This window comes from Neurospora crassa, linkage group I (genome assembly GCF_000182925.2).
Source record: "Neurospora crassa OR74A linkage group I, whole genome shotgun sequence".
Classification (NCBI taxonomy): domain Eukaryota; kingdom Fungi; phylum Ascomycota; class Sordariomycetes; order Sordariales; family Sordariaceae; genus Neurospora; species Neurospora crassa.
In genome coordinates, this window is record NC_026501.1 from 2,475,473 (window position 1) to 2,490,664 (window position 15,192).

The following is a 15,192-nucleotide window of genomic DNA, read 5'->3' on the forward strand; positions in this document are numbered from 1 at the left end:
TCTGGGAGGAATCAAAAATGCTTTCAGCACTTCATTTTCGCTTGGATTGGGGCTCAGCGCGGCGGCGGCAAACTCGTCGTAGTACTTCGCAGTTTTGCGAATATTCTGTTCTTGGTTCTGGGAGGAAAAACTCTTTTTCTTGTTCTTTTTCTTTTGTTCTTCAGGGACGGCCATCTGTTATCGTCATAATACCCCTTTTCATTTTTTTCCAGTTTTTGTCTGATTTTGGTCTTTGTGTCTGTTATTTATGAGCTCTTGTGCAGCTCCGCTTTGGGCTGGTTATCTGATTTCTTCTGTTTGGTCGATTTTCGAAAGCATTGCACGTGGGTTGCAGGCTGCATCCCATTTCAAATATTTTGAGGCAAGCAGGCGCGGAATTCTTATCATTGATAGTGGGTTATATGAGTGTGTTTTTGAATACCAGCATTTTTAACCCCCAAATGGGGTTCAGATCCTTTAAGGTCTAGGCATACATGTTGACCGTTCGTCCTGACATTTTCAGTATACTGATGGACGTGTGCTGAAACTTCATCTTTCTTTCCCATACAACGAATGTCAAGACCACAAATCCTCACCGTAATTGACCATCTAGCTTCGTTTACTCATGATCATTTGCGCCCAGTCGCCCAAACAGTCGGGTTCCATTACATGCATATGTCTGAGACTTCACGGGCATTTACAGGACCCGTTCTAAATCCGAGAAACCAAAGGTTCAAAAATTGAATCGTACCAAGGACGAGTCGCAAAATGTATCCGAAAATGTCCGAACACCGACTTACCGACTGACCAACTGACTGGAGTACCAACCGATTTCCCAAACATTCTGGCCTCAACACGGCTAGCCGACGACTCAGCCTCTCGGTACAGTACAGTACAGTCCAGGTCTCATTGAGTACTAGGGTTGTCTTGTAGACAGGGCAAATGAGACAAGACGGAGGAGACGCCGCTTCTATCACAGTGTCTCCCCAGCCTAGGTCTAGGTGCGTACGAAGAGCAATTGTTGGGTGGAACAGCCAGCCAGTTGGGTCTAGTCTTTTAGCGTCCTTTGACCGAAAAAAAGGTCCCAAGACTAACCTGGAGCCAACACAGTCTCATTTACCAAGTCCCCTTGTCCCTGCTCGTCTCTAACATATTTCGTGAACCAGTGCATGTAGCGTGGTAGTACATGACCGTTGTTGATAACCGAACATTGATCAACAGTTCAAGCGTGGAAAGCGCGTGGACCTTATCGGTCATTGCCCACCTGGGAGCTGGGATGATTCTTTATTCCAACCCAGTCAAAGTTGCCGTTCATAATCTCCATCTTTTTTTCCTCTGAAGGGCTCGCTTGGAAGAACAACAGCTTGACGTGTTGAACCATGTCGCGAACCAAGCTAGAGGCCTGGTTCTAGATGGGATCGACTATGATGCTCGGGTACCTGTTCCCTTACATTCTTACTTTCCCAACCTTCCCTGCCCAGTCACCCGCATCCCTCAACTATGTTTCTTTGCACCGCTAGCGCTCATGGAAGATGGATGGTGAACAGCGGACAGCTTGGCTCAGTGTTTGGCGTTCGACGGTTGGATGCGCTTATGAAGCGGCCATCGAACTGAAATGAGACGATATGATAGTTAGCCCATGTACCTACCTGCATCTGCGTAGGAGGTACCTCCGGTAGGAGCTCAGTTTAGGTACGTTGTCGAAGTGAGAATGGTTACCGTACCCGTGATGAAGGGAGCCCCCCTTTTTGGTCTTCTTGATAATGAATGGAAGGACCCAGGACCGGAACGGGCGAACTGGGTTCGGTGGGGAGCCGGGTGGGGAAGGTAATCAAACCCGGTGAGTCGTGGTGAGGAAGACGAGGGATTCTGTGAATGCCAGGCCGAGTGTATAAAAAGGGAGTAGAGGCTTCGTTTTCGTCCGCTTGTTGTTCGATGTTGTCCTCGTCTTTTTCTGGCTTTGTTGATGACTGGGTGTTTGCTTTGTTGACAAGTCCGCTAATGCCTGCTGCCGTTCACTGTAGCGCAAGCATGGGCTGCAGGTCGCTTGACATGCGTTAGGTCGGTAGACTTCAAGCTATGTACCTACGCATTCCTTGCTCGCTCTGGATATCCTGGTCGTATCGTTCTTCTTGCCAAGTAAACGGTTTCTTTTTCTTTTCTTTTTGTTTTCATAAAGAAAGGAAAGTTCAGGAAGTCGTCTGTTGTTATCGTCGATGATGATGATGATGTTGATATCGGAATAGCATTGAACCGGCATACCCCTGGTTACGCCCAGGAACTGAACTCTTTTGACAGCTTGATCCACCGAGATCCACCGTGCTTTTGCCCCGTCTAGGCCAGCAAATGAGATGACACGGAATTGTACATCCTGTAGGCCGAAGCCGAGGATTGGCAGAAGCCCATTGAAGGTTTTGTCACGGAATTATCGGAGCGTCTTCCGCCGAACTATTATAGCCATCAAAGGAAATCGTTACCCCAATTGTTCTCACCAACAACTGCCGAGTGTCCCGCACTTGAAACAATCAGCGTGCCTTCATCTTGGCGCTTCCCCTGCCTTGGCGGGCTCGCGGGCCTTGGCCCCCCCCTCCCCGGAATTTGGGGAATTGAGTGGAGGTGGAGCCGGATGGGAAGTGGGCATTCGGTCCGAGCGGGCGTGGAGGGTTCTCGGAGAGGTGGGGGAAGTGGGTTTCCGGGGTAGCTTTTATCCCCGGTCGACTCTAGCCGCTCCCATCACCGACACTCTCCCGCTTCTACGATGTACTTGTGCCGCTCCGTCGAATGCCTTCAGAGGTTCAAGGGGCAGTTGGATCCAGATCCAGTGTCCCGCTCCAACCTCCCGCCCGTCCCATCCAACCCCACTGCCTCGGCCAAGAAATATGATAGGACCATGGAAGTCAAGCCAGGTATCAGATATCTGGGAACGGGTTCTAACCTGAGGTCGAGGAAAGGACGTCTCCAATCTCCCATCTAATCATCATCAACATTACCATCATCATCACCAACAGTCACTTTGACTTGGCTCACAAGGCTGGACTCTGGGACAGATCCTCCACAACATGTCAACAACAACACCACCATCGACCTTGACGAGCACGAGGGAAGCTTACTCTGGAGCACCGCCTGGCCATGTACCCCTCAACAATACCTTTAACTGGTGTTTCAGTCAGCCCTTTTTGTCTGCGAACGACTACACCCCTCAAGCTCAAGTGTTGGACAAGATCGAGGATGAGAGGCCAATCTTTGTGGATAATGCTTCAGGTTAGCATCTTCTTAACGTCTGGAACCTTGCACTCGGTAGACTTCAAAGTTGACACATCACCCTAAACAAGACCGCAAACTCACCTATGGCCAAATGAGAAGCGATGCCCTTGCCCTCGCCGCCGGTCTGCTGAGTCTGGGTCTCAACCCTAGCGATATCATCAAACTCCCACCAACACCGACCTGCCCGCAAGGGCCCGAGATCCCCCCAGTCGTCCTCATCCAGCTTCCCAACTCACTTGCTTTTGCGCCCGTGCTGCTGGGAACGCTGGCCGCCGGACTCACCGCAACGCTGGTTTCACCCGCCCTTACGAGCGATGAAATCGCTTGGATCCTCCAAAACTCTCGGCCGCGAGCCATCATCACGGCGAAAGCCTGTCTCGGCGCCATGCGCGAGGCACTGGAGAAGCAGGAGCCGCGAGACCGAGCCTTCTTTGACGCCGTGCCCATCTTCATCTTTGACGCAGCCAAGGACCACTACCCTTCTGTATCGTCATCGTCACCGCCTACCTCTGTCGGCAGCGGCAGCAGCAGCAGCAGTAAGAAGACGAACAAAACCCAGGACTGGAAGGTCCTTCTGCGCTCTTCCCGAGCAACAGTGGTCCCCTCCTCCTTCCTTCCCTCTTCCGCCTCCCCCGCTCGCACAGCCGTCATTCTCTGGTCCTCCGGCACCTCCGGCCGATCCAAGGGCGTCCTCCTCTCTCACCACGCGCTCAACTTCTCCGGCGCGCACATGTGGCACGACGCAGCCGACTACCACTCTCTTGCAAAGGTCCGGCAGCAGCGTTGGCTCGGCTACGTACCCTTCTACCATGTCTTCGGTCTCTGTAACATCGTTTTGCTCGCCATCATGACAGGCAGCACCGTGTACGTGATGCCGTCCTTCAGTCTCGATGGCATGCTCGCCGCCATCCCGAAGAGGAAGATCACGTACCTGCACATGGCGCCGCCCATTGCCGTGATGTTGGCCAAGGCTCCTGTAGTCGAAAAATACGCCAAGCGCGACCCGAAGACAGGTAAGAACGGCTTCAGCTCCATCGTGGCAGCCGTCACGGGCGGCGCTCCCCTCGGACACGAGGTGGTCGTGGAGGTGTACAAGCGGTGCGGGTTCAGAGTCAGGCTCGGTTACGGACTGAGCGAGACGTGCAGCACCTCGCTGCAGCGCGGCACGAGCGAGAAGGAGATGGTGGAGCAGGCGGGCGAGACGGGCGTGCCGCATTGGGGCGTCGAGGTCATGATTGCTGATATGGATGTGCCCGCTCCGGGGCTAGTGGACGGGAAAACCAAGGCGGCGAGGATAGGACAGGAAGGGGAGATTTTGATACGGTCGCCGACGCTACTTAGCGCGTATCTGCCCGTGGGCATGTTCAGGACCCCTAAGGGTCAGGAGCCGGATATGTCGGTCACGAGGGAGGCGCTGACGGTTGATGGGTGGTTCCGCACGGGCGACGTGGGCACCATCAGTGCGCAGGGGAGGCTGCGGATCACGGACCGGCTGAAGGAGCTGATCAAGGTGCGCGCATACCAGGTTGCGCCGGCGGAGCTGGAGGCCGTGTTGTGCAGCAGCCCGTCGGTGGCGGATGCGGGCGTGGTGGGCGTGTATGACGAGTCGGAGGCGACGGAGTGGCCGAGAGCATATGTGGTTCCGCACAAGCCGGAGGCGCTGGAGAATAAGACGGAGCTAGAAAAACTGGCGCATGAACTCAGGGTTTTGGTGGAAAAGAGGACAACCAAGTACAAGTGGCTTATGGGAGGCGTGGTGTTTGTGAAGCAGATCCCCAAAAGCCCTAGTGGGAAAATCTTGAGGAGGATCTTGAAGAGTGGTGGGGAGGACACCGAGGGGGTGGAGATTCAGGTTTATCAGAAGAAGAGGAGGGGGGCTACTGCTGCTTCGAAGCTATAAAGTCTCCGGTGTTCAACGGTATGATGCCACCCCAGAGTACCTCTAGGTAGAATCAACAGTTTTCGTGTCCTGACGAACATCTGACCCACACAAATCGCACTTGACATTTTTTCTTTCCCCTTTCTTGGCATGAACACTATGGTCCCGTTGTCATGGTATTTGTTTTTCTATTCTGAGGTCTCTCACTCATTCGTTTGTGGAGCTATAATTTTCGCTATAAGGACGCTGCATCTTCGTTACATCTCGAACGGGACAGGTCGCCGAGAGGGCTGGTGTTGTGGGCTGTGTTGCTGTCTTGTTGTGAGCTAATCTGGCCGAGGGCACCTCTGTGGATGAAGTGGGAAATTCTATAGTGAGCTGTTGAGGTATTTGGGAAAGGCTCAATGGATGGGAGGGATCATGTGAGATACGGACTCGATTTGATCTGTTTGTGTGCGAGTGTCTATGCATGGTTTTCTCGGTCTTTTATGTTCTCGGTCGGAAACCTGCGGTGCGAAATATGTCGGTGCACCCTTCTCTCTCATTAGCCTTGCAAGGCGCCTTTGAACTTTGAAACATTCTGTCGTGAAACCAACCCGTAGTTTGACTTGAATAGGTAGTATCCGGATTGTAATTGGACAAGGATGACGAGGCAGATTGGTTGCTGGCTTGATGGGCATTGCGGCTGTGCGACTCGAGTTCATCCCTCCGGACCACTACCCTAGGCATCTCTTCACCCTCTCGTTATTTTATTGACGCCGTCATCATGACACGTCAGAAATACCTTATCGGAACTGAGCAACCAGCCGTTTTTGTGATACCCTTTCAATTCTTTCGACCCGTAGATTGTGGGATATATAACCAACAGCCGCGCAGAAGAACCAAGAATAAATTTCTCTTTTGCTTCGCCGATCGAGCAGACAGCGACAATAAAACTGCATAAAAGCTCTAGATCGAACAATCCCCGATTCAACCCTCCTCATATCTCGCTCAAATATCAGACATCATGTCCGGGTTAGAAGGCGCCGACGCGCCCGCGCCAAATTACTCCAGAATCGATGATGATCGTTTCATGGACTTCATCAACGGGAACAGCACCCAATTGACAGTTGATCTCAACATGAACATTGACCTCCACCTACCACTCAGTCAATATCCCACCCCCCTCCCTCCCGCTGTCAATTCCGCCGCCTCATCCAAGTCGTCCCCTTTCAACCTGGACGACCCCAACTCACCATACATACAAAAAGAACGGCGCGATCTGCAATGTAGGCTAATCCGCATCTTCTTCGATGCAATCACCTCCAAGAAGACCGACCTGGTAACCAAACTCATCACTGGCGGCTTCGTCTCCCCCGACGTGCCTAACGAGTATGGCCTAACCCCACTCCTCGCGGCCGTGGAAGCCGGTGACGGCGCCATGGTGTGCGCTCTCTTGAATCTCGGTGCAGATGTCAACGCCTTTGGCACTCCTTTCAAGCGGAGCTCGTCCTCATCATCATCCAAGCGTAAAAAGGAGAAAGTGGACAACAAACCGCCTGCGGATGCGCGGACGCCACTCATGGCCGCCTCAGCAGCCGGCAACCTTGCCTTGGCAAAATTACTCTTCAGGGATTTCCACGCCAATGACGCTCTCATAGCAGGTGACGGCCAGCTCGCCCTGCGCCTGGCGGCCGACAACGGACACAGAGAGATTGTTGACCTGCTTCCCTCGCGCAGGGGCGGCGAGTTTCGGCGGTGGAAGACGCACCACGCAGTAGCTACTCGACGGATCAAGAAGGCCGGCCAGGCCATCGTGACCTTCTGTGTATATTGTGTATGGGACATTCCCAAGGCGATTCTGTGGAGCTTGCCGAAGCACTTGGTGGTTTTACCTAGCGTGAGATTGGCGAAGTGGTTGTGGAAGAATAAGCATCAGTTTGGGCCGTGGTGCAAGAAGCAGATGAAAAAGATGCCAGAAAGAACTAAAAGGGCAGTACAGGCTGCTGGACGGGCGGCGAAGGCCTTGAAGCATGCCCCAAAGGGGATGGCGAGATTTGCGAAGGCGTTGGCCAAGCGGATGTGGTGGATCATCAGGGGGATATTGAGGGCCATGAAGGTGATGTGTCTGTGGATATGGGAGAGTTTGCGGAAGGTCGGTTTGGCGACGGGGTTCATGTTTATGAAGTTGGTCTCGGCTATGCACACGGCTGGTATGGCGGTGTTGAGCTTCTTCCGGAACATCACCCTCAAGGATGTCGGTAACGGGATTCTGGTAGCGCTGGGCGCCCTTTTTGTCGACCTACCTCGGGCGGTATTCTCTGGGATGGGAGCATTTGGAAAGGCTTCGTATAAAGCGCTTGTCCACATGCTCGGGTTCGTGGGTAAAATCCTTTGGTGGATTATGGAGGAACTGTTTAGGTATGCAGTGTTCTTGCCTAAGCAGTTGTGGAAGATCCTTGCGGCTATTGGAAGTTCGGTGGCCAAAGGATGTCATGAGATTCTTGTTTGGTTCAATCCAAAGAGACACTGAAGGGACTCTTTGGAGCTCGGAGACAGTGGTTCAAGATACTTGGCAAGCTGGACGAGGGTTTTGGGTTCGAAATAGTTCCCAGTTGCTGTTCTTCTAGATGATCTCAGTAAATGAGAGTAAGCTACTTGGACAATATTCACTCAATACAATGGCGTGGTTTGAGACAGACAGTGAGCCCACCCCAGACGCTGTAGAAGCATTAGAAAGGTTGCAGGTTGATTCGAAATCTGATAACATTCTGTTGGTATCTTGTGGAAATCTGCAGGCCGTGTGTCACCGGAAATAGAACTGCCTCAGTGATGGTGGTGTTGCACCGGACCGGATGCAGGACAACAACACGTTCAAGCAGATTTCGGTTCTGATGGTCTTCCATAGCGTCGATGGCTGATCTCAAACGAGATCATATTAATATAGACATAACAAATCCCACACTTGTCTCTGCACGTCTCACGTCCTGACTGCCCGAGTTCGTGCTCCCTTCACTCGCTTACCTGGGCAGGTTTATACTACCGTTGCCCATATGCCCATGAACGAGCATATCGGAGTGGTTCGCCGTGCACTTGTCAGTAATCACATAGAAGAAGTGATGGGCGCAGTATCTCCCATATCAAGCCCAAGACAACTCTTGAGTTTTCATGTCGAGTATGAGTAAGTCTCTGCATGTCTTAATTGATGGGACACCAGCAGATAGACATTCAGAAGAATCTGGATAGAGGGACGAACCCGAAATCCCGAAGGTGACTGTGAGGAGACGAGAGCGAAGAAAATCAAGCTATCTCTCGAGACGGAGGTCGGCACCGAGGTCAAAAGAAGGAAAGTAGAACAACCAGAGAGCATGCAGCTTCGACTGGGGGTTGAATGGATGTCAAGACACGAGAGAAACACGATGGAATTTAACCTGGTCGTGTCATCCAGCATGACGTGCAGAAGAAGGAGCGTCCTGGTTTTAGCCTATGCTGCACTTGCTCGTGGATGTTTCCTCTTCCGACAAGCGGGATGAATTGTGAGGGGTCAGATGCAACGTGCAACAATGAGTCGACAGACAGATAGGCTAGGTAGGTAGAGCAGGCAATGGCATAAGAGGTTCTCCATGGTGTCAATTTTGGTAGGGGCGTCAGGAGGCGATGATACCGCAAAGTAGCAACACCCTCGTGGGCAGACTCTGATGTCGACATTTGCTTTCTTTGGCAATGCCGCACAAAGTGAATCAGTGACTCCAGTCTGTAAAGGAGCCGTTTACCAAGGCGTAAAAGAAAGAGTGGTTGGTCGCCTTCATTTCTACGTTGTCCGTGATGTTGAAGTCGGGAAGAAATTCGTTGTCAAAAGAAGTGGAAGAGGAAAAGTTGAAGCGACTACGGAGGTTCGGGGGACTGCCCGCCCTGACGGGATGCGTTGTTACCGTGGGGAAGTCTAGGGCCCAGGGTATCTGTAAGCAATACGGCAGAAGGTCTGTATTTACTTGCCGTCTTGATATGTGTGCAAGATAGATGCATTCAGTTTGTCCAGTATGTAACAATCAATTCTCTCTCCTTATGTCCATTACCTTATGTACCTGGCTCGAGCCTCCCCCCCTTTAGTTTCCGTTGTTCAAAACCCAACTATCGGACCCTCCAACTTCTCCCAGAACATTCCCAGACGTTGTCAATCCTCCACAAGCAACCATCGATCTATTATTTCCTGCATTAGCAACGAATGTATCCCATAATTTCCAAATCAATCTTCTCCTCAAGAACCACCATGGATAGCTTTGACCATGCAAGGCGCGGATCAACCTTCCGTTGCTGGTCGCGAGAATCAATTGCTCACTTTGTTGCAGCCATCGAGAACAACGCCAACCGTCAACAGGTCACTCCTCTGTCCGCAACCCACCTTCAGGCTTGAAGGCTGCAAAAATGCAGTTTCAGCCGGCCAGTCCCAGTCGGGTAAAGAGCTTTTAGATTGCGTCCCCAATATAGATGAATTGACGTCAGCCGCTTTCCTTCTTCTTACTCGTCCAACAGTATGCTACCTGCCTGACATCTCCAGGCCTGCCTCCAGACATGCCCTTGCCCTCAGTTGGCTTGCTGTGTGCCTGGTTCACCTGGTTTGCCCATCGCCAACTCGACAGGCTACGACACAATTATCGTGGATTCGTCCAAATAGGCATGCATCGGGGACAGCGGGAACCGTGGGGAAAGGTCATCCACCCCGGGAACCATGCCAGGATGTTTCTGTCGGGCAAGCCCATCTAACTTTCCTGGGGTAGCAGTTGGCCAAGCATCGCCCTGCGTCCCGTTCCCAATGTCACCTCTGATACCCGGCTCATATTACGACAAGATACATACCTAACCAAGGTGCCCCAACCCACAACCTCCTCTAGGAGGCTTTTCTCCTTGTCCTACTCTCTGCCCAGTCTGGTAGGGCTCTTGCCGATGCACCGTGGCACATATGAATCAACCCAGCCACGTCCCATACCAGCTCCATGTCGACTCTTCAGCACCAACTTAGTCATGATGGAGGACTTTATTCGGCCCATCAAGCGAGACAACGCTTCATATGTCACTCTTTCACAGGCCTTCATGCCGGGCAACCACCGTAGTTTATGCCCGTAAGTCTACCCAGTCCTACAAGCGCATTTCAGGACAAGGTGGCTGACTGGGACCTCGATCCCTCCGGCCAGACATGAAGAAAAAGTGGTCACAGATGGGACCATTGCCCCCATAGTTCTTCAGGAGGTCAACGTTGAGCGGAAGCGAAGTTTGGGTTCCAAGATGAGGGACACTTTCACACCTCGTAAACGCGACAATAATTACAGGGCAAACACATTATCGAAAATCGCAACGTATCAGCCTGGCTTAACGCTTCATGCGAGGACACATACGGCTGCTTCTGTGGAATCGGTAGTTCAAGGTATCGCCATGATTGGATGCCCCGGGCCACATTCTACGATGCCATACTTGGGCCATACTGCCCCAGGGGATTCCTTTTCTCTTCATAAGCTACCGACTACGACTGATATGGTGGATGTCAACTCAGAACTTTTCCGGCAAGGGTTCAATGCGGAGGAGATGTCGGACTTGCAGTCTATCGTGTCGTCGATCGCGGCTTCGTCCACAACTGAGGTCGAACCATCGCAGAGAGCGTCCACAAACACTTCCCGCACCACCTTGTTCCCTCCGAGTGTCTCACACTACCAATCCCCTACGCCGCCGATTCAGAGAAACGGCAACATCATTACATCCCAGCCGTACCCCTTCACATCACAACTACCAATACCGACCGGGGCATTACAACTCGATGGCCTTCCACCGCCGGCGGCCATGTCTTTGGACGACTTGGTAATCACTAACAGCGTCCCAATGTCTCAAACAAGTATGTCTCCTGCTTTGCAAGTGGATGACTACTCATGGTGGAGTCTAAAATTGACAGGCGGCATCCAAGAATCAACACCCGACTTATCTGGAACATGCAGTAGTCTCCATGTTCAAATGCCACCGGCCTTGGAAATATCTAGAAACAGTGGAAAGGACATACCGACCTTGGGTACTCTGGTAAGGACCAGAGATGTTGATGAGCCACAAATTCATCAACACTACTATGAACCAGGACCAGGAACACATCAGGGCATGACTCGATCACCAAGTCTCGACTTAGTCGAGACCATGCAGCCAGGAAACCCACTGACAGGGACAAGAACACGTGGCGAAATCGGACAACAACCATCAACGACAGATGGGAATCATACAACCCCAGGTGCCAGCAAAGCAAAGATATCCTCGTATTTTGAACACCATTCCGAACACCAGTTCGAACACCTAGAACAAGACCAGCGCCAGCGCCAGCACTCGCATGCACACCGTACCACCGGTATCGCCATCCACTACTGCCGACCCAACAACAGCACACAACAAGACCTTAGCCAAGGTCAGAATTTAGGTAGCGGTAGCAACGAAAATGACCTCATCTGTGACGAATGCCAATGGAAACCACGCGGCGTCCGCGGAAATCTCAAAGGTTATCTGCGTAAACACAAAAACACGCACAAAGGGCTGCGCCTCTCTTGCCACGTTCCTGGCTGCACAAAGACGTTTAGTCGACTGGATAATTTGAAGAAACATAAGAAGGATAGACACGGTATTGATGATACGGCGATGGGAGGAGGGATATCAAGAGGGGGGGTGCTGCCGTTGAAAAGGATAGCATCTACTGAAGCAAAGGAGCAAGGGGGGAGGACGAACGGTAACGGCGCAAAGAGGCCGGATACGAGTGACTCTCAGCAGAGGCTGAGAGATTTGTCTGGGGATTATACGATGTTATGGCCGGCTTTGCATTTTTGAGTTTAGACGTTTGATGGGGTGACATTACTCCACAACACCTCTCGATTTCTTTGATCTATATAGATTCTACCACCTAACTACAATCATCACAGCGAATTATTCATTAGACCCTCTTTCTTTTTTCTTTTATTCTTAGGATGTAACGTTACAATACGATAGGCAGTTTTGTACGATTATTTACAATGACGAATTGGAGATGATACGCGAGTGGGTAGAGAAAAATACCAGGAGACAAAAGCATTGCGTAAAAACATTTAGTCGCAAGACACAAGATGTGTAGGCACCTGAGATAATTTCTATAGAAAAACAATGGATCCGTTTAAGTCGCAATTATGGAGTGGCTGACAAACACAGGCAGTTGCGACCATAGTGTCCTATCTATAGCCTAGCACAAAACACACCCCCCAACTATCATTCAGTGAATCAACAACCTCCGCAGCCACTCTCAGCCTCGGCCTCAGCCCTCAGGTTACGTCGCACAACACAACCACCAGTTCATGCAGAATTAGTTGTTGCCTTCCCAGGGGCAGTGGGTAACTGAGACACGGCATTACAATCCTTGTGTGACGATCGGATCAGAGCGCGTATCTTTACGTCTACCATAGAATCTCGCACAGGACCTTCCAAATTGGGGCCAGCAGAAGATTTCTCTATTTCTTCTCCGGCCACAGACTGGTACACTTGATGTCGAGTCAAAACACAGGAGGATAAATAGTGTATGTGAGGTAGATGGTTTGGCCAACAGCTAGCTATGTAGTTGCTTACTTAGGGAAGGTCTTGAAGTCCGCACAATTTTGGAAGGCCCGCGACCATACGTCAATAGATGATGAGGACGATAAGAATCGTAGAACTGCAAACACAGCAAGTTAAACCATTCCCCCCTTTTTTCGACCTTGACAAAGCCAAGTATTCGCACTGTTTACTTCAGCCGCCCGTTCGGACCGAAGGCGTGGAATGAAAAGGAACGAGTCGATCGGGTGTCGGATGCTTGATGAGACAAGGGGCACAGGCAGTATAAGGCTCTCGGCAGTTGTGAGTGCCGAGAATCTGGCTTTGATCACGATCTTGATCTTGATAGGGGCTCGGATAAATCTTGGACCTGAGACAATCCAATATTTGTTTTCAGCTGGGCTGAATGGGATGCTTTTGGAGGGTTTACGAAAGGTTATGGATGACGAAGAAGTAAGAGGAGCAAAGACAAATCAAAGGATTGATGCAATGGGAAGTGGTAAGTAAGTCTGAGTAAGTTAATCACAGTTAAACAGTACGTGTGCTTAGGATATTTGCTGTTGTTGCGATATAAAGCAGACTGCCACCCATCCACACGGTGGTGGACTGCAGGGTATCCAAATGTCAATAGAGTATGAAATAAATAAAACGTACATAGCCAGATAGCCACACCGTGATAGTTCCAACACCCGCCGCCTATTTTTTTTTTTTAAAAAAAAAAAAAAAAAAAAAAAAAAAAAAAAAAAAAAAAAAAAAAAAAGACTAAGCAGGCCTTCCATTATGCGTCGGGTTGATTATTGCTAACTCTCCCGAGTGATACCGGTCTCAACCCCCACAGTGGCGCGCCATCGTTCGACCCTTGATTCACTGTCAGCCAGTTTCATGAAAGGCACAATGGTGGACTGGCATCTTACAAATCTCCCGATACTCGGGGCAACCCGAGATGTTCAATATCCGCGTCGTCCAGTTCAATGACAGCATCTTCTACTCAAGATTGGAGCAAATCGGTTAGTAAACATGATAGGGAGTTGACATGATAGAGTTTCGAAAGGAAAAAAAGATCAATGACTCACCTCCACCCTTCCCTATCCTTCCCTGTAACCGTGCAAACAACCTCAAGTGAAAGCCCATAGCCCCCTCAACCTTTTCATCCACCCCCACTAAATCCTCCTCAATAACCCAAAACCCATCTTTAGAATTCCCAGAAACTCCTACCAGCACCGACCTAACCAGGTCAAACAGCTTATCTCTTGCCTCCTGCAGTTGACCCTTCATAGTCTGCAAGTGTCCATAGACGTAGTCATCTGGCGTGATCCCTTGCCCTTCAGGAGGAGTTGTGGTCCGGCGGCTGCTGTCTGCGGCAATTACTAGCATCGACGCGCCGAGACGGGAGGCGAGATCCATGATCTGGTAGATCTGTTCGCCTACTCGTAAGGTTTGGAGGGAGTAGATATCCTTAATTAGCAAAAGCGAGCGGATGAGGCTGTCGGCTTGGACGGAGATGGAGTCTAGTGGTTCGTTTGCGCCGCTGATACTATGGCGGGTTCGTTTGACGGTTTCAAGATTGGAGATGGCAGTGATGATTATGGTTGAGAGGCCATCGGAGAGTGTGACGGGAGTGGGCTGTGTCAGGATGGTTAACGTGTAATCCGTGTAGGGTTTAGGGGTGGTGGAGGAGCGGAATGAACTTGCCATTCTGAAGTGTGGATTCTTACTCAAGTATCAAGACTGAAACATCTGAGTGTAAATGAGATCAAGATGGATGAACGTGGTTAAGAGGTATATATGGAACCGTATACCTGGCGTGATGGAATGTTTGAAGAGTTCTGAAGGGAGTCCCCTGCAAAAGAAAAAAAAAAGTGTAACAAAGACCTTGCCTTGGAGGTCAATGGCTTAAAAGCTAAGGGGACTACATGTGCTGAAGCATATCTTGGCCAATGTGGGTAGACAAGGGGCTGACTGGTTGGATGTGGGAGTTCATTGTGAACGTGATCCGAGACTGGTGAAAAAAAAAAAAAAAAAAAAAAAAAAAAAAAAAAAAAAAAAAAAGAAGTCAAGAAAAGAAAAAAAAAGTGTGTGATGAAGAGAGCTGCCATGTCTTATCGCATCGCTCGCTCAGTGAAGTTGACGGAGTGCCATGACGTTGGCCCGCTTGATCAACGTTTGAGTACCTATCAAGCAGAAATAGACGGCTCATCTGGCGAGACTATATGAATGGCGGACTTCCCGTCTAGCTATTTGGGGAAACAAGCCGACATATTGTTGATACCTGGACGGCGATATACATGATCCGGCAAGGAACAGTATCATCGATACGGCGCATTACGGGTGGTTCCTGGTAATCTCAAGTTATCGAGACACTTATCTGGACTTAAACACCGTACTGGCTTTCATAACTCTCATGGAGAGCGCCCTGACAACCGCTAGAGATGAATGTAACCGGGCCGTACATGGGAATGTCTCGGTAGATAGTACTTCCATGGTGACAGCATTGCTGATGAACCGGATCGCGA

The 15,192-nt window shown here is 50.6% G+C and overlaps 4 protein-coding genes across 4 annotated transcripts; 3 read left to right on the top strand and 1 right to left on the bottom strand.

The window, feature by feature from the left end:
* The first annotated feature begins 2,543 nt into the window (after window positions 1-2,543).
* On the top strand, window positions 2,544-5,241 carry NCU02485 (hypothetical protein). Its single transcript, XM_959986.3, has 2 exons — window positions 2,544-3,240; window positions 3,312-5,241. The coding sequence occupies exons 1-2, from the start codon at window positions 3,039-3,041 to the stop codon at window positions 5,141-5,143; spliced, it is 2,034 nt and encodes a 677-aa protein (XP_965079.3). The 5' UTR covers window positions 2,544-3,038; the 3' UTR covers window positions 5,144-5,241.
* Window positions 5,242-6,128: 887 nt separating this feature from the next.
* On the top strand, window positions 6,129-8,022 carry NCU02486 (hypothetical protein; the record flags this gene model as incomplete). Its single annotated transcript, XM_959987.1, has 2 exons — window positions 6,129-7,481; window positions 7,921-8,022. 2 exons carry the CDS (start codon window positions 6,129-6,131, stop codon window positions 8,020-8,022), a joined length of 1,455 nt encoding a protein of 484 aa, XP_965080.1.
* Window positions 8,023-9,795: 1,773 nt separating this feature from the next.
* NCU02487 (hypothetical protein) lies at window positions 9,796-12,058 on the top strand. The gene is made up of 2 exons (XM_959988.2): window positions 9,796-10,221; window positions 10,294-12,058. Exons 1-2 carry the CDS (start codon window positions 10,046-10,048, stop codon window positions 11,948-11,950), a joined length of 1,833 nt encoding a protein of 610 aa, XP_965081.2. The 5' UTR covers window positions 9,796-10,045; the 3' UTR covers window positions 11,951-12,058.
* A 1,381-nt stretch (window positions 12,059-13,439) lies between these two features.
* On the bottom strand, window positions 13,440-14,374 carry NCU02488 (hypothetical protein; the record flags this gene model as incomplete). Its single annotated transcript, XM_959989.2, has 3 exons — window positions 13,440-13,537; window positions 13,753-13,774; window positions 13,910-14,374. The coding sequence occupies 3 exons, from the start codon at window positions 14,372-14,374 to the stop codon at window positions 13,458-13,460; spliced, it is 567 nt and encodes a 188-aa protein (XP_965082.1). The 3' UTR covers window positions 13,440-13,457.
* Window positions 14,375-15,192: the final 818 nt, after the last annotated feature.

Coding starts and splice junctions, on each gene's coding strand:
- NCU02487 (XM_959988.2), top strand. CDS start 10,046: ATGCACCGTGGCACATATGAATCAACCCAGCCACGTCCCATACCAGCT. Junction 10,222..10,293: donor AACCACCGTAGTTTATGCCC/GTAAGTCTACCC, acceptor CCCTCCGGCCAG/ACATGAAGAAAAAGTGGTCA.
- NCU02485 (XM_959986.3), top strand. CDS start 3,039: ATGTCAACAACAACACCACCATCGACCTTGACGAGCACGAGGGAAGCT. Junction 3,241..3,311: donor CTTTGTGGATAATGCTTCAG/GTTAGCATCTTC, acceptor ACCCTAAACAAG/ACCGCAAACTCACCTATGGC.